The sequence below is a fragment of the Astatotilapia calliptera genome, chromosome 9 (genome assembly GCF_964374335.1).
Source record: "Astatotilapia calliptera chromosome 9, fAstCal68.1, whole genome shotgun sequence".
NCBI classification, from domain to species: domain Eukaryota; kingdom Metazoa; phylum Chordata; class Actinopteri; order Cichliformes; family Cichlidae; genus Astatotilapia; species Astatotilapia calliptera.
In genome coordinates this window covers 181005-200212 of record NC_137430.1, presented here as the reverse complement: position 1 = coordinate 200212, position 19208 = coordinate 181005, and the positions used below count along the sequence as shown (strand labels likewise).

Below are 19208 nucleotides of genomic sequence, written 5' to 3'. Positions count from 1 at the left end.
AAAATTAATCTTAAAATCTTTTTTAAAACTGCTGCTGTGTCCACAGCGTTTGCTCTACAGGTATGATTTTACCCTCAAAACGTAGCCATGGCTGTCCTCTTTTATCCAATGTGTTTACTATTGTACTAGGTGTTATGGTTCTTTCATAAATGTCACCAATGCACAGCCTCCTCCCTCCAACTCTTCCATAGACTCTAATGTTAAAATGGCTCAGAAGGTTCGTTTGAAAATCAGAAGAGCATGGTGTCTTTACACTGTCACCACGTCCATATAATAAACTCCACAGGCATGAAAACTGAGAATTAGGTAGACTAGACATGGCTGTCGCTCACGGTGAAAGAATTTTGTCAATACGACATGTACTTTTCATTTGGGAAGAATTTGTTTGGGCCTGACTTTTCTGTTCATTTTAAGCAGCAAAAGTGAGGTGCATGTCTGTGTACGTGTGTATGGAGCCATTGGGTGCAGTCACTATAGCAACCAGGCTCACACCTGCCTGCTTAACGAGCTCTGCCTGCCACTGTGCCAAGATTCATCTTAAGCACTTCTCTTTCAACTGCTGCTGTGTCCACAGTGTTACAGCCATCATTTTACCCTCAAATTGTCGCCATTATTGTTCTCTTTCCAACACCGTATCTTTCAAAGCTCAGGCATTTAAACTTTTTAAACTGTGTGGATCAAAGTGGAGGGATCACATTTGAGTCATTCAGTGATTCAAAGAATATGACCTTTTGATATTCATTCAGATGTTTTCTGACTCTAAATGTTCTTTTCTCATTTCTTAGGGTTTTCTAATTTACATTTAAAACATTTTCAGTTTTTTTCCAACTCCTTCTTCTGTGTAACCTTCAGCTTTTAGCAGTTCAGCACCTTTGTTTTCAGGTTAAATTCGGGGTTTTTTTTGTTTTTTTTTTAATCTCATTCAATATTTTTAACTCAAAATTCAGCAATTAATTCATTTCAGTGCATACATTCAGATTCAAGCATTCACACTGCAGTTTCTTCAGAAAATGCACTTTCTAGTTATTGTGTGGATGCTTTAAGCATCCACACTATTGAGTTCCTGTTTCTCTTTATTCTTTATTATTATTATTCCGGGTGTTTCCGTACACTTTTCGCCGTTTAACTACTTCCACAATTTTTGTGCTATTTTCACCGTTCAAACTTTAAACTATTCAGCTATTTTTGCTAATTCCTGCTACGATTTTTGCTATTTTTAACTATTATACTTTTTAAAATATTAAGCTTTTTTCCTTTAATTTGTCCCATTGAAATGAATGGGAAACTTCTGCAATTCTGCTAAATTTTGCCTGTTTTTGAAACTTAACTACTTCCTCATATTTTCACCTAGAACAACCATTCAAATTTTAAAATGTTCACAAATTATTTGGCTATTCAGGTATGATTCAGCTTTTTCAAATCTTCTACTGTTTTACTTTTATGCCTCTTAAAGTTTTGAGTGTCAAAATTGTGATTTTTCACAAAATACATGTGTTGTTATGGTTGCTATGCTCTTGGCTTCCAGTGTGCCACTGAAGGTTTTGCAATTTTCACTTCATGTCCGAACAACTTCCTGCTACTTGCTCAATTTTCACTCAACTTCCACAAATTATACATCAAAACGTAGGTATTTTTGCTGGCTTTCAGAAAATGTCACCATCATTGTTGTGGGATTTATAGAATTTTTGCAAATCTCCTCAGACTAACACAAGGTCAGAAAACTCTCCATATAAAGTGAATGGAGAGCTTGTTCAAAATCACCGCTGGATTTCTGTAATGAGAGGCATATTCGAATCGTCATATCTCCTTAACGAAGCAAAGTTAAGACATGAGGCTTGTCCCCGAATATCTTCAGACACCCCTGACGCTCACAATTCAAGAATTTCTTTCTCACCTATTACCGTTCTGAAATGAGTTGGACTTGTTTGAGGGTAGGAAATTCGTCCTTCGCTCAGATTTCTTCAGATTTCAAACTGTGGAAATGAACCACTTTTTTCTCTCGTCATAACTTTTTGTTGGATTTCCACAGAGACCTGAAAATTTCCATGATTGTTCACCAAAGCCTGCTGTCTCTTACGGTGAAAGAATGATATCGATACTCCAAATAGATTTCGAGTTAGAAAGCGTTGTTTGAGGGCAAGTCAAGGCAGTTTTTGCTTCGCTCTACTCAGTTATGGTGCATTACAAGTCAAATATCTTTAATAATTCATATTTTAATGATAAATTGTAAACACTGGAAGATTCCCCCATCTCTTCTGAACAAAACGGTGTAAGAATGACCGCTCTAGCCCCTACGGTTTGGAAATTATGGTCATTTGTTTGAGGGGAGTCCTCACTATGAGAAATAGGCTGCAATAATCCTGTGCCTCTCTGTGCTGCGTGTGTAAAAAGAGGCACATGTTTTGGCGGGAAAAAGTACACAGGCTCTCTGATTGGTGGATTCAAATTCAGCAGCTCCCAGGCTGACCTAGAAACTTACTTCTCTCTCCCTGTGCATTTTTTTGCTGATTTTTTCATTTAACAAGTATATTTGAGGGACCCTCAGCATGTTCAGCATTTTTTCAGCTGTCCATTTTGCTTTTCCAATTTTTCTGTTTAACTTATTACTATTGTGCTAAATAATACTATTTCTGCTATTTTATAAGATTTGTGCCTAATATAGTATTTCTGCTAAATTACAATATTTCTGCTTTTTATACTATTTGTGCTAAAACATAGTATTTCTACTAAATGTAGTATTTATGCTTAATCATACTATTTCTGCTTTTTATGGGATTTGTGCCTAATATAGTATTTCTGCTTTTTATAGGATTTTTGCTCAAACATAGTATTTCTACTAAATGTAGTGTTTATGCTTAATCATCCTATTTCTGCTTTTTATAGGATTTGTGCTTAATATAGTATTTCTGCTAAATTATAGTATTTCTGCTTTTTATAGCATTTGTGCTAAAACAAAGTATTTCTACTAAATGTAGTATTTATGCTTAATCATAGTATTTCTATATATTTCTGCCTGGTCCCCAGGCAGCCAATCCTCTGTGAGGACTTAGACATTCAAATTTTCAAATCAGGTCCTGCACGGTTTCCCAGCCAATCATATATGTGTCCTGAGGCATTCAAATTTGCATATTGGGGACTTCATGGCTTCTAAGCCAGCCAATCATATCTGAGGGCTGAGGAATTCAAATCCACAAATCAGGGCCTGCACAGCTTCCCAGCCAGCCAATCATGTATGTGGGCTCCAGGTATTCAAATTTGCATATTGGGGAATTCGTGGCTTCTAAGTCAACAAGTCATCCGTGTGATATATCTCTAAAAATTCATATTTTAATGATAAATTGTCAACACTTGAAGATTCCCCCATCTCTTCTGAACAAAACGGTGTAAGAATGACCGTTCTAGCTCCTACGGTTAGGAAATTATGGTCATTTGTTTGAGGGGAGTCGTCATTATGAGAAATAGACTGCAATGATCCTGTGTCTCTCTGTGCTGCGTGTGTAAAAAGGATGCACCTGTTTTGGAGGGAAAGAGTGCACAGGCTCTCTGATTGGTGGATTCAAATTCAGCAGCTCTCAGGCTGACCTAGAAACTTACTTCTCTCTCCCTGTGTGTGTGTGTGTGTGTGTGTGTGTGTGTGTGTGTGTGTGTGTGTGTGTGTGTGTGTGCGTGTGTGTGTGTGTGTGTGTGTGTGTGTGTGTGTGACAGAGAGAGAGAGAGAGAGAGAGAAAGGCTTTTAATGGGATGATCTCATTCTAAGATTCAAATTCAATATATTTAGACTGGTTGACTGAATTGGATCTTGTGTGTGTGTCTCTCTGTGCATGTGTGTTTTCTTATGTGTACATATTTGTGATTGTGTGGCTGTTATAGATTTTTTTGCTGATTTTTTTCATTTAACAAGTATAGTTGAGGGACCTTCAGCATGTTCATCATTTTTTCAGCTGTCCATTTTTGCTTTTCCAATTTTTCTGTTTAAGTTATTACTATTGTGCTAAATAATACTATTTCTGCTATTTTATAAGATTTGTGCCTAATATAGTATTTCTGCTAAATTACAATATTTCTGCTTTTTATACTATTTGTGCTAAAACATAGTATTTCTACTAAATGTAGTATTTATGCTTAATCATACTATTTCTGCTTTTTATGGGATTTGTGCCTAATATAGTATTTCTGCTTTTTATAGGATTTTTGCTCAAACATAGTATTTCTACTAAATGTAGTGTTTATGCTTAATCATCCTATTTCTGCTTTTTATAGGATTTGTGCTTAATATAGTATTTCTGCTAAATTATAGTATTTCTGCTTTTTATAGGATTTGTGCCTAACATAGTATTTCTGCTAAATTATAGTATTTCTGCTTTTTATAGGATTTGTGCTTAATATAGTATTTCTGCTAAATTATAGTTTTTCTTCTTTTTATAATATTTGTGCTAAAACATAGTATTTCTACTAAATGTAGTATTTATGCTTAATAATAGTATTTCTATATATTTCTGCCAGGTCCCCAGGCAGCCAATCCTCTGTGAGGACTGAGACATTCAAATTTTCAAATCAGGGCCTGCACAGTTTCCCAGCCAATCAAATAAGTGTCCTGAGGCATTCAAATTTGCATATTGGGGCCTTCGTGGCTTCTAAGCCAGCCAATCATATCTGAGGGCTGAGGAATTCAAATCCACAAATCAGGGCCTGCACGGCTTCCCAGCCAGCCAATCACATATGTGGTCTCAGGCATTCAAATTTGCATATTGGGGAATTCGTGGTTTCTAAGTCAACAAGTCATCCATGTCATATATCTCTAAAAATTCATATTTTAATGATAAATTGTCAACACTTGAAGATTCCCCCATCTCTTCTGAACAAAACGGTGTAAGAATGACCGTTCTAGCTCCTACGGTTAGGAAATTATGGTCATTTGTTTGAGGGGAGTCGTCATTATGAGAAATAGACTGCAATGATCCTGTGCCTCTCTGTGCTGCGTGTGTAAAAAGGATGCACCTGTTTTGGAGGGAAAGAGTGCACAGGCTCTCTGATTGGTGGATTCAAATTCAGCAGCTCCCAGGCTGACCTAGAAACTCACTTTTCTCTCCCTGTGTGTGTGTGTGTGTGTGTGTGTGTGTGTGTGTGTGTGTGTGTGTGACAGAGAGAGAGAGAGAGAGAGAGAGAGAAAGGCTTTTAATGGGATGATCTCATTCTAAGATTCAAATTCAATATATTTAGACTGGTTGACTGAATTGGATCTTGTGTGTGTGTCTCTCTGTGCATGTGTGTTTTCTTATGTGTACATATTTGTGATTGTGTGGCTGTTATAGATTTTTTTGCTGATTTTTTTCATTTAACAAGTATAGTTGAGGGACCTTCAGCATGTTCATCATTTTTTCAGCTGTCCATTTTTGCTTTTCCAATTTTTCTGTTTAAGTTATTACTATTGTGCTAAATCATACTATTTCTGCTATTTTATAAGATTTGTGCCTAATATAGTATTTCTGCCAAATATAGTATTTCTGATTAATTATAGTTTTTTCTACCAAATCATAGTACAGTATTTCTGCTTTTTATAGGGTTTGTGCTTAATATAGTATTTCTGCTAAATTATAGTATTTCTGCTTTTTATAGTATTTGTGCTAAATTATAGTATTTCTGCCAAATTATAATATTTGTGCTAAAACATAGTCTTAATTTAAAATTACAATATTCATAGTTCATCACAGTGTCTCTGGTAAATCACAATATTTCTGCTCTGTTGTACTATTTTTCTAAATCATAGTGTTTCTGTAATGTTTAAGTATTTTTGGCTAAATATATTCTTTCTGTTATCTTATACTATTTCTCCTAAATTCTTGTATTTTTGAGAAGTTATCATGTTTCTGGTAAGTTACAATATTTCTGCTAAATTCTGCTATGCTATTGTATCTCTGCCAAGTATTATGTTTCCTCTAAGATATTGCAGTTCTGCTAAGTTATTCCATTTCAGCAAACTTCTTTTGCTTCTGCAAAGTTTTTACAATTTCTGCAACTTTTCAGCTTTTTCAGCTACTTTTTGCATACAGCTTCAGCTTTAAAGCATCCACACTGCATTTTCGCAGGAAATGCAAATTTTTCTAGTTATATTTTATTCTGTATTCCGTACGTTTTTTGAAAGCCTACTCCTTCAAAACCGTTCAACTTAGAAAAACCATTCAAACACCGTTAGATTCCTATTCTTTTGGACAACACTGCTTCCATTTTTCATATTTTTAACATTTATATTTTTAATTTTATTCAACTTTATTCAACAAAAATTTATAATGTATTTCAATGGGGAGACCCTTCAAATCCTCATTCAACTTACTCATTTTTAAACTCTTACTACTTCCACATACATTGACATAGAGCCACCATTCAAACTTTAAAACGAAGACAAGACATTCAACTATTCAACTTGCATTTATCTTTTCAATATCTATTATACTTTTTCTTCAGTTCCAGTTTAAGTTTCATGATGTTTTTTCACCCGTTTCAGAGTTTATAATGGGTGTGTATGGGACGGAATGTTGGGGCTAGAGTGAGGCAGCTCAACTGCTAGAGTGAGAGGAGCAAAAAAAATAATCTTAAAATCTTTTTTAAAACTGCTGCTGTGTCCGCAGCGTTTGCTCTACAGGTATGATTTTACCCTCAAAACGTAGCCATGGCTGTCCTCTTTCATCCAATGTGTTTACTATTGTACTAGGTGTTATGGTTCTTTCATAAATGTCACCAATGCACAGCCTCCTCCCTCCAACTCTTCCATAGACTCTAATGTTAAAATGGCTCAGAAGGTTCGTTTGAAAATCAGAAGAGCATGGTGTCTTTCCACTGTCACCACGTCCATATAATAAACTCCACAGACATGAAAACTGAGAATTTGGTAGACTAGACATTGCTGTCGCTCACAGTGAAAGAATTTTGTCAATACGACTTTTACTTTTCATTTGGGAACGATTTGTTTCGGCCTGACTTTTCTGTTCATTTTAAGCAGCAAAAGTGAGGCGCATGTCTGTGTACGTGTGTATGGAGCCATTGGGTGCGGTCACTATAGCAACCAGGCTCACACCTGCCTGCTTAACGAGCTCTGCCTGCCACTGTGCCAAGATTCATCTTAAGCACTTCTCTTTCAACTGCTGCTGTGTCCACAGTGTTACAGCCATCATTTTACCCTCAAAACGTCGCCATCGTTGTTCTTTTTCCAACATCTTGTCTTTCAAAGCTCAGAGATGTAAACTTTTTAAACTGTGTGGGTCCAAGTGGAGGGATCACATTTTAGTCATTCAGTGATTCAAAGAATATGACCTTTTAATATTCTTTCAGATGTTTTCTGACTCTAAATGTTCTTTTCTCATTTCTTAGGTTTTTCTAATTTACAATTAAAACATTTTCAGCTTTTTTCCAACTTCTTCTTCTGTGTAACCTTCAGCTTTTAGCAGTTCAGCACTTTTGTTTTCAGGTTAAATTCGGGGTTTTTTTTTTATCTCATTCAAAATTTTTAACTTAAATTCAGTAATTATTTCATTTCAATGCATACATTCAGATTCAAGCATTCACACTGCAGTTTCTTCAGAAAATGCACTTTCTAGTTATTATTGATTGCTTATATTTGAACAATTGTGAAACCTCACTGTGGATGTAAGAGTGAAATTATGTGGATATCTTGAATCCACTTTATTGTGGAATATTTTATGTGAGTATTTGACGGAAGACGAGCAACATCTGTTGTGGAAGCTAACGGGGTTCCTTTAGAATAAACAAACATAGGATTTATTATCACTGAATAATTATGTATAAATCTATACAAATTATAGAAATATGTAATAGGAAACAACAAAATAATCTAAATTATAAAATAATGTGTGTGTGTGTGTGTGTGTGTACAATCAGGAGGGATGGGCATGATTTTAGTGTTTGAACAGTCATGAATTATCTTTAACAGCAGGTTGGATGTAATGTGTTAGAACTACCAGCAGGTGGGGATAAGAGACCTTTAAGGTGTTTGGTGCCACGCTCCACCTTCAGGTTTAAAACTAGTGTTAATGGAGTTTGAAGGTTGAGTTTGTTCCACGACTGCATTTCACTCACTGCCTCTGTTTGTATCTCTGTCACTGCAGGACCAACATGGAGCCAGAAGTCAGCGCTCTCAGGAGGCCGACAAACCTCACAGAAGAAAGGGAGAGAAAAAACACACCTGTGACGAGTGTGGAAAGTCTTTTTCCTTGAAGGGTTCCCTAAAAACACACCAACTCATCCACAGTGGAGTTAAAGCGTACAGCTGTGATCAGTGTGGCAGAGTTTTTACTCACAGTAGCAACTTACAGAGGCATCTAGTTACCCACTCTGGAATTAAGCCATACAGCTGTGATCAGTGTGGGAAGGGTTTTACTGTGAGGGCTTCACTAAAACAGCATCAGGTCATCCACACTGGAGAGAGACCGTTCAGCTGTGACTTGTGTGGAAAGTCTTTTTCCTTGAAGGGTTACCTAAAAACACACCAACTCATCCACAGTGGAGTTAAAGCGTACAGCTGTGATCAGTGTGGCAGAGCTTTTACTCACAGTAGCAACTTACAGAGGCATCTAGTTACCCACTCTGGAATTAAGCCATACAGCTGTGATCAGTGTGGGAAGGGTTTTACTGTGAGGGCTTCACTAAAACAGCATCAGGTCATCCACACTGGAGAGAGACCGTTCAGCTGTGACTTGTGTGGAAAGTCTTTTTCCTTGAAGGGTTACCTAAAAACACACCAACTCATCCACAGTGGAGTTAAAGCGTACAGCTGTGACCAGGGTGGGATGGAGTTTACTCTGAAGGCTTCACTAAAACAGCATCAGGTCATCCACACTGGAGAGAGACCGTTCAGCTGTGACTTGTGTGGAAAGTCTTTTTCCTTGAAGGGTTACCTAAAAACACACCAACTCATCCACAGTGGAGTTAAAGCGTACAGCTGTGACCAGGGTGGGATGGAGTTTACTCTGAAGGCTTCACTAAAACAGCATCAGGTCATCCACACTGGAGAGAGACCGTTCAGCTGTGACTTGTGTGGAAAGTCTTTTTCCTTGAAGGGTTCCCTAAAAACACACCAACTCATCCACAGTGGAGTTAAAGCGTACAGCTGTGATCAGTGTGGCAGAGCTTTTACTCAAAGTAGCAGCTTACAGAGGCATCTAGTTACCCACTCTGGAATTAAGCCATACAGCTGTGATCAGTGTGGCAGAGCTTTTACTCACAGTAGCAGCTTACAGAGTCATCTAGTTACCCACTCTGGAATTAAGCCATACAGCTGTGACATCTGTGGAAAAACTTTCAGCCAGAGAGAGAGCCGAAATGAACACCTACGCATTCACACCAGACATGATGTGTACTGCTGTGAACAGTGTGGCAAATACTTTACTACAGACGCACAGTTACAACGACACATGTTTACCCACACTGAGGAGAGACCTTATCGATGTGACCTGTGTGAGAAGACTTTTAAATCTCCACAAGACCTGAGACAACACCAACAGATCCACACCAGAAAGAGACTCTACAAGTGCAGCTGCTGTGAGGTATGTATTTATATTGTTATCTTGTCATTTTAGGCTGACTGTTTGGAACAACTCTGCTCATTAAACTGTGTTAGCATGTTAGCAATTCTACTGCATGGAAAAGCAGCTCTGAGTGATTATTCAGATTTTCCTTTCAGTTATGATTTTAGTATTACTGTAGTATTATGGTGGTAGTATTGTAGTTATTGCAGCCCAGTAAACTGAGTGTGTTAACTGAAACAGTCAAATGTAGTTGGACGTCTGCAGAGATGCTTTTTATTTCAGGCGACGTTCAGGATACAAATCAGAATCAGAATCAGAATCAGAATACTTTATTGATCCCTGGGGGAAATTATTTTTTGCTACAGTGCTCCATTTTAAACCAACATTAAGACAAGACAGACAATACACTAACTAAGAATAGTACAATATATACATATATATACATACATACATACATACATAAGTCACTCATAAATAAATAGTTGGAAAAGAAACATGTGTAGTTGTAGCAGCAAACAGTGTGTTAAGTGGATGCGTTGTACAGGGAGATGGCCACAGGCAGGAATGATTTCCTGTGTCGTTCAGTGGTGCTTTTCGGTAATCTCAGTCTCTCACTGAACGAGCTCCTGTGACTGACCAGCATGTCATGGAGTGGGTGGGAGGTGTTATCCAACATTGTCTTTATCTTGGACAGCATCCGCCTCTCCGACACCACCTTGAGGGAGTCCAGCTCCATCCCCACAACATTGCTGGCCTTACGGATTAGTTTATTAAGTCTGTTGGCATCTGCGACCCTCAGCCTGCTCCCCCAGCATGCAACAGCATAGAGGATCGCACTGGCCACAACAGACTCATAGAAAATCCTCAGCATTTTCTGGCAGATGTTGAAGGACCTCAGTCGCCTCAAAAAATAGAGACGACTCTGGCCCTTCCTGTAAAGTGCTGTGGTGTTTTTAGCCCAGTCCAGTTTATTGTCAATGTGTACTCCAAGGTATTTATAGTCCTCCACAATGTCAACACTGACCCCCTGAATTGAAACAGGGGTCAAGTGTTTCCTGGTCTTCCTGAAGTCCACGATCAGTTCCTTGGTCTTTGCCACGTTGAGCTGCAGATGATTCTGCTCACACCATGTGACAAAGGAGTCGACCACAGCCCGGTACTCTGTCTCATCATCCCTGCTGATGCATCCAACCACCGCAGAGTCATCAGAAAACTTCTGAAGATGGAGGTCTCTGTGCAGTGGCTGAAGTCTGTGGTGTAGAGGGTGAAGAGGAAGGGGGAGAGGACAGTCCCCTGTGGTGCCCCTGTGTTGCTGATCACCTTGTCAGACACACACTGTGGGAGACGTACATATTGTGGTCTTCCTGTCAGGTAATCAACAATCCAGGACACCAGAGAAGCATCCACCTGCATCGCTGCTAACTTATCACCCAGGAGGGTCGGCCTGATGGTGTTGAAAGCACTGGAAAAGTCAAAAAACATGACCCTCACAGTGCTCGCCGGCTGGTCCAGATGGGTGTAGACACGATTGAGCAGGTAGATGATGGCGTCCTCAGTTCCGAGACGAGGCTGATAAGCGAATTGAAGGGGATCCAGATGTGGTCTTACTATGGGTCGCAGCTGGTCCAGGATGAGCCTTTCCAGGGTCTTCATGATGTGGGAGGTCAATGCCACGGGCCTGTAATCCTGGGGGCCACTGGGACGTGGCGTCTTTGGTACAGGGACGAGGCATGATGTCTTCCACATCACCGGGACCCTCTGCAGACTCAGACTCAGCATAAACAGTTTATGAAAGACTCCACACAGCTGGGGGGCACAGGCCTTGAGGACAAGGGGACTCACTCCGTCTGGTCCAGCAGACTTGCCTGAGTGAAGTCTCCTCATTTGCATCTCAACCTGGTATTGAGTGAAGGTGATGGGTGGGGGAGGGGTGTCAGGAATCTCACAGGAGGCAACATGTGAAGAGAGAGGCTGGCACAGTGGTGTGGCTCTGGATTCCAGGCTGACTACAGGTGAGGTTGTGGGGGTGGGAGCAGACACTGTGGTGTCGAATCTATTGAAAAACAGATTCAACTCGTTGGCTCTATTCTCACCTCCCTCAGCTCCCCTGCTGTTGGTTGGCCTGAATCCAGTGATGGTCTTCATGCCCCTCCACACCTCTCTCATGCTGTTCTGCTGGAGTTTCCACTCCAGCTTCCTCCTGTAATTGTCCTTAGCCTCTCTGATCTTGTCCTTTAGTAACACCTGGATCTTCCTCACCTCCTCTTTGTTGCCCCCTCTGAAAGCCCTCTTCTTGTTGTTGAGGAGGGCTTTGATGTCCTTAGTCACCCACGGCTTGTTATTTGGGTAACAATGAACAGTCTGAGCTGGAACAATGGAGTCGGTGCAGAAAGTTATGTAGTCTGTGATACACTCAGTAAGCCCATTGATGTCCTCGGCGTGAGGCTCACAGAGTGTTTCCCAGTCGGTCACCTCGAAACAGCCCTGTAGTTCTGCTAAGGCCTCCTCTGACCACCTCCTGACAGTCCTGGTGGTCACAGGTTCCCTCCTCACAATTGGCACATAGCGGGGGGTGAGGTGAATCAGGTTATGATCTGACCTACCAAGTGGGGGGAGGGAGGAGGAGCTGTATGCATCCTTGACGTTAGCATACAGTAAGTCTAAAGTTTTCTCTCCCCTGGTGGGACAGTCCACATATTGTTTGAATGTTGGTAGTGTATTGTCCAGTGATACATGGTTGAAGTCACCCGAGATCACAATAAAGGCACTCGGGTGCTGAGTCTGTAACCGAGCTATGGCAGAGTGGATAGTGTCACATGCAGCTGTGGGGTTAGCAGAGGGGGGTACATAAACAGCCACCAAGATGACGTGAGAGAATTCCCTGGGTAAATAATACGGCCTGAGTCCAACAGCACACAGTTCAGTGTCCGGGCAACAAATCCTTTCTTTGATTGTTATGTTGGCAGGGTTACACCACCGGTTGTTAACTAAAACAGCAAGCCCACCTCCTTTCCGCTTACCGCTAGCGATGCTGTCCCTGTCCGCCCGAACAGTGTGGAAGCCTTCCACGGAAGCATTCTCATCGGGAATGTCCTGGTGCATCCATGATTCGGTGAAACACATCAGGCTACACTCTCGGTATTCCCTCTGACTCCGTACCAGTGCTGAGAGCTCGTCGATTTTAATTGCCAACGATCGCACATTACCCATCACGATAGACGGCAGACACGGTTTAAACCTCCTCCTCGCTTCGAGCCTCCGCTGTCTCACCGTCACCTTTTTTCTTCTCTTCTGTCCTTGACCTCTGCATCCCCGATGTGTTTTCCTCCAAATTTCAGCTGGTACTTCTGCGGGCCTGGCCAGCGAACCGGCCGGCATCAGGGCGATCAGCTGATCTCTGGAGTAAACAGTCCCTGCGTGTAGGAGATGTTCCTTGATAAAAGTAACAGTTCCACGGCCACCAGAAGAACAAAAACTCTCTCAATCCACATGATTGAGTAAGAGATAGAAAACGGAGGAAAATACAAGTCAGGAAAAAAAAAGAATACGTAGAAAAAAAAGCTAAACTAAGAGAAAAGCAGGAGCGACTGTAACAGGCTGCACGCTGGTTGGCGCATGCGCACTAATGTTGAAGGACTGACTTACACTGTCTTTGTGTCTTTGTTTAGAAGCAGAGCGACACAGATGGATCCAGTTCTCAACCCTGTCATCACTGTGGTGGTGGGAAAGACTTTCATTGTGACCTCTGTGGAAAAACTTTCAGTCAGCAAAAGACCCTAAAAGTACATCAACGTAGACACACTGGAGACAAACTGAAATACTGCAAAGAATGTGGGAGAAGCTTCACCACACCAAGTGATTTAAAACAACATGAACTGATTCAGAGTGCGGTTAAAAAGCACCTCTGTGATCAGTGTGGGTCATCCTTCACCACTGCAAGGGACCTTAAATCACACAAACGAGTCCACACAGGAGAGAAACCACACAAGTGCAGACACTGTGAGAGAAGCTTCTCACAGTCAGGTCATCGTAACATTCATGAACGTGCACACATGGAAGGAAACTACAGCTGTGACCAGTGTGACAAGAGCTTCAGGAATCTCAGTTCATACTCTGCACACAAACGATCCCACGTTACTAATAAACTGTTTCACTGTTACCAATGTGCCCAAACATTCACCTCATTGTCTGCTCTGTGCAAACATCAGCGCGATCACTCAGGGCTGAAATCACTCCCATCACTGGATCACAGTGAATCTGAAGACACAGAAAGATCCTCTGGTTTCTGTGTCAGACTCAAAAAGCTTGAGATCAGGCTCCACAGAGTTCAGATGGAATCATTTAAACTTGTGTTGAACTGAACTGGTTGCTGGGCTGAACTTCTACATAATACAGATCTACATGGGATCTTCTTTTCTGTTGTTTTACTGAGTCAGTTTTGTCCTTTTTTCTCTGTCCTGGTTTTGCTCGTCTGTAAATGATTGAAACTCAGTCAAATAGTTCATTGTTCTCCAGCAAAACGTTTTGGAAACTCATGTTTAACCTTTAAAACTCTGGCATGTTTTAGCACACAAGGCTTCATCGGGGAGTTCACTCATGATTGGACCATGAGAACAAAGGTTTTTAGTTCTTTCAAAGAGAGTCTTGGAGATGTTTGATGTTTCTGTTTTTCTGAAACCACCTGAAAGAGAAACTATTTTTCTTGCTTTATGTAGTGTGGAAGTTTTTAATGTTTCTTCATCTGTGATGTTCTTGAATGTGTTCACGTGAAGATGGTATAAATAAACTGTCCTTTCAGCTTTAGCTCCTAATTTATTCATTATTTATGGATGTAGCACAGCAGCCGTCTCTTGATTAACACATGGAGGGCTCGGGATCTGATGGTGTCGTCTCCCTAATTTGCCCACTCAGTAAATCTCACTCATGGCCAAGAAATTGAAATAAACCTTGTTTCCCTGCTGGATAGTGATCCACTGTAACTCTGCTCCTCCTTCCTGTTTAGGATTTCTGTGGCTGAAGTAAAATTCCCTCCATCCATCACTTATCCCAGCTAACCCAAAGTGAAATAAAGTTTTGCTCGTCTTAAAAAAGCATTACAATAATGGCCATTACCAATGCAAACTGAATGATACAGAAGATGAAAGAAGAGACTTTGATCAGTTAATAAAGCTCATGATCTGGATTCATTGTGGCTGCTACACAGATACTTCTGGGTCACTTCTCTCAGTTAGGAACCTTCCTCACCAAACTGACTGTTGGACCACACCCCTGGTTTCATGAGAAATTGTTTCAGCCATGATTTCTCTTCCTGTATTTCAGAGTAAAGACTGAAGTGACAAATGGAAGCATGTTTAAAAAACACAATGTGAGAGAGACGTTGAGGTCCTTAGAAGTTACCCTGGGTTTTTCTGTCACCCTGCTAGATGTTACACACCTTGTTATTGGACTGATTTCTACTGCTGGACTACTCCTGCGGAGAGTAACAATACTCTTACTAATTAGCTCCCTTTCACACCTTTGGGGATATTTATTTTTGTGTTTGCAGCGCTGTGAGCCAGAACAGCGAGAGAAAAATCTGCAACAGCGACGAGCCGAATGCTTACGTGAATCGCAGCAGCTGCACATGTGCTACGCTGAATTAGAGGATATCTTTGCTCTGGATTTCTATTTCTACTTTTTCATTTCTATATGATTCTTCTTGCATCTAAACAAAGATGATTCAATTTGCTAAATGTTGATGGCTCTTCGTGCTCAGGTGTAAATGAGACGTAATATTTGCTCTTGGTTTGGTTCTCCTGTACAGAACCTTGCAGTACAACAGAAACCTAAAAACATTATTTGTAGTTGTTATTCTTAGTTGTTCTGCTGCCTAAATACCACAGGGTCTGATTATGAAGTTATTGAGCTGCACATACTTTACGACCTGCTTAAGTTCGAGGTCACAGCGTCTGTAGAGCAGCTGGAACATAATGAAGTCTACAAGGTTAAAGTTTTCTCTTCAGTTATTGTTCTTTCTGCTACTTGGTTTGATGGATCTGAGAGCTTTTGTTATAAGTATATTTGTTGCTTAAGCGTTTGCACTATAACTTAAGTAGGATTATAACTTTTGAGGAAGGAAAGATTTCAGATATTTAGTTCACTGTTTCAGTTATTTTATATGAAATTAAAACATTTACGTTGGTCAAATATGATGCTCTAAATCAAATAAAAGTTTGAAAATAAATGATGTATTTTTAAATGCTGCAACAAATGTTCACAAAAAGTAACTATAATTAAAACCAGTTAAACAAAATAAAATGTTTGAATCATGCTTAACCAAATGCCAGGCTGGAGAGCTGAACCTACAGTATACGTAGAAAGATTTCAACATCTGAGCATATTTTTAATGTTTTTATCACATATAAATGTCACAGCAGTGGGTCCTGGCCCAATGCTTTGTGTTTTTGGTTTTCTTTGACTATTGTTTTTCTTGGTTTTTGTTCTTCTTATTTATCAGGCTCTCACAAACACAACAAGCTGAAAGTCAGTGATGCTGCTCGGTTTGCAGTCCTGAACATCACGGCACAAGCAGGATTCACTGCACTGTTAATGTGAGCTATGTTATATTGCTGCCTCTGTTCGGTGGTGTCGAGCCAAACGCACTTTAACGTGTGTTTGAACGAGCTGACGGTTCACTCGTTAAGCTGAAAGAAAGATGCTTTAATCACAGCAGTCACACATGTGTCCACTGCACCATCTGGAACTCTTCTTGTTTACACTCGTAATAACACAAACACTAAATCCTGCTGTTGTGTAGCAGTGTGTACACCTGAGACTGTCCCCTGTCTGTCTGTCCTGCACTCTCTCTCTGTTTCTTTCTCTCTGATTGTGGAATAAAAGTATGAACATGTGTTTATAAGTTACACTTGTGTTTGAATCCTGCAGCTTATCACACATTTGATTTCCATGTGTGACGACTGCAAGTGTCCAGAGTGAGGACAGACTGAGGGACCCACTGCTGCACATCATCTGTGAGGCTTTGCACCTGTCAGAGATTTACAGTTATCAAACAGTTAGGTGAATAAACAACACTGAGACACTTGGAGACGGTTAACGTGCTGCACAGGTGAGGGCTCAGAGAGGACTCACACCGAGCTACAGCAATCGTCTTTATTCATAGCAGGGTGAAACAAGCATAGCAGTTTCCTTTAATTTTGCATGTGTGTGTGTGTGTGTGTGTGTGTGTGTGTGTGTGTGTGTGTGTGTGTGTTAATCTCTTGTGGTAAATGTCACAGGGTGAGCTTCCTGTTTCTAGAGACAGAGCGAGTAGTACATTTTGTTCTTTTCCTATTAAGAGTAGAATATGAACATATACTTTAATGCAACATAAAACTCATAAAAGCGTTTCTTCCTTAACAGCACCCCTGATGATCCACCAGGACAAACTCAGCAGTGTGTGACGAAGAGGAGGAGGAAGAGCCAGCAGCAGCTGACAGATGGAGAGAATAGACAGACTGTTCCCTGTTTGTGAAGGACTGCTAGGAAAGTTTAACATGACTGTCTGTCCTGAATCAGTCTTATTAGGTAATGTTCAAATAATGTGATCATCCCAGTGTTTTCAGTGTGGGAGAAAGTACTCAGGGCCTTCAAGTTACACACTATGAAAGGCAGCAACAAGTTTAATGTTCAGAAACCTAAAGTATGTATCAGCAGCAGAATGGAGCTAAAATAAATGTTGGTTTCAGTTCTATGAAGCTTTGAGTATTTTGGATCAGTAGCTGCTGTGTTTGTTGCATCATGTTGCTGTAACTGTTTATATGCTTTATATATTCTGAGCTAAGTTGATCTATAGTGTTACATGATACACTCTCAGAAATAGAGGTACGAGAGAAGAACATTTTTGTACCTATAGGTAAATTTTTTTAAAATGTTCCCTTAAAAGTACAATACTGGTCTTTAAAAGTCTAGAAATGCCCCTTTAAAGGTTCAATTTGAAATAAAGTACAAATCTGTACCATCTGTACTCCACCCTTGGTCGGATGCGTCCTTAGGATTTGCCGGGTTGGTGACCTGGGTTGGTCGTTGGGTCCTGTGGGACAGGAGCTAGGTTGGTGACCTGGGCACCAGGGGCGCCCTAAATAACTAAAGCTAGGTGTTGGATCCTAGTCGCGGTTGATAACATGCATGAGAGTGGGGGCAAGTTGCTTCTTAGTGAGAGTACGACTGCTTGGCTCAGCCCACTGACTGCAGTGTGTGTAGATTGCGTGTGTGCGTGAAAGCGCTGTTAGAGTCGGCGTCTCGTCTGAAGTACGGGAGTCAATTAAAGTAACAAAAAGAATTCGTGTCTAAAAGTGTGTGTTTGTGGTGTGCAGAAATCGCGGCAGGAGGCCGTGTCATGAGTTGTTGCAAACTGAAGTCAATTGGGGGGTTTAATTTGGTTTTATATTTTTTTAGGGGAAGAGAAACCGCGGTATCGAGTCCGTGGCGCAGTTTGAATAATTTGTGAGGTGCACAAGAGCGGACGGCACCCGCTCTGTGTGCCGCTTAGGGCGTTGTCCTGAATCAGCAGAAGTGTCTCACAGAAAGTTTGAATGGGACTGCGAGAAGCATGAAGTGTGTGTGAGCCAGCCTCGAGGGGGCGGGTTCACAGGTGGAACACAGGAGTCATTTTTGACCAGGACATGTCCTTCAACGCACATATTAAACAAATATGTAAGACTGCTTTCTTCCATTTGTGCAACATCTCTAAAATTAGAAATATCCTGTCTCAGAGTGACGCTGAAAAACTAGTTCATGCATTTATTACTTCCAGGCTGGACGACTGTAATTCATTATTATCAGGATGTCCAAAAAACTCCCTGAAAAGCCTTCAGCTGATCCAAAATGCTGCAGCAAGAGTCCTGACAGGGACTAGAAAGAGAGAGCATATTTCTCCTGTTTTGGCTTCCCTTCATTGGCTTCCTGTTAAGTCCAGGATTCAAAATCCTGCTCCTCACATACAAGGTCTTAAATAATCAGGCCCCATCTTATCTTAATGACCTTGTAGTACCATATCACCCTATTAGAGCGCTTCGCTCTCGCTCTGCAGGCCTACTTGTTGTTCCTAGAGTATTTAAAAGTAGAATGGGAGGCAGAGCCTTCAGTTTTCAGGCCCCTCTTCTGTGGAACCAGCTTCCAGTTTGGATTCAGGAGACAGACACTATCTCTACTTTCAAGATTAGGCTTCAAACTTTCCTTTTTGCTAAAGCATATAGTTAGGGCTGGACCAGGTGACCCTGAATCCTCCCTTAGTTATGCTGCAATAGACATAGGCTGCCGGGGGATTCCCATGATGCTTTGAGTTTTTCCTTTCCAGTCACCTTTCTCACTCACTATGTGTTAACAGACCTCTCTGCATTGAATCATATCTGTTATTAACCTCTGTCTCTCTTCCACAGCATGTCTTTATGCTGTCTTCCTTCTCTCACCCCAACCGGTCGCAGCAGATGGCCCCGCCCCTCCCTGAGCCTGGTTCTGCTGGAGGTTTCTTCCTGTTAAAAGGGAGTTTTTCCTTCCCACTGTTGCCAAAGTGCTGCTCATAGGGGGTCATATGATTGTTGGGTTTTTCTCTGTATCTATGAAGCGCCTTGAGGCGACTTATGTTGTGATTTGGCGCTATATAAATAAAATTGAATTGAATTGAATTGAATT

General features: G+C 40.8%; 1 protein-coding gene across 1 annotated transcript; it reads left to right on the top strand.

Annotated features, from left to right (window-relative positions):
* The first annotated feature begins 8075 nt into the window (after positions 1-8075).
* Positions 8076-14342, top strand: LOC145430867 (uncharacterized). Its single transcript, XM_080305845.1, has 2 exons — positions 8076-9557; positions 13208-14342. The coding sequence occupies exons 1-2, from the start codon at positions 8802-8804 to the stop codon at positions 13898-13900; spliced, it is 1449 nt and encodes a 482-aa protein (XP_080161971.1). The 5' UTR covers positions 8076-8801; the 3' UTR covers positions 13901-14342.
* The last annotated feature ends 4866 nt before the right edge of the window (positions 14343-19208 follow it).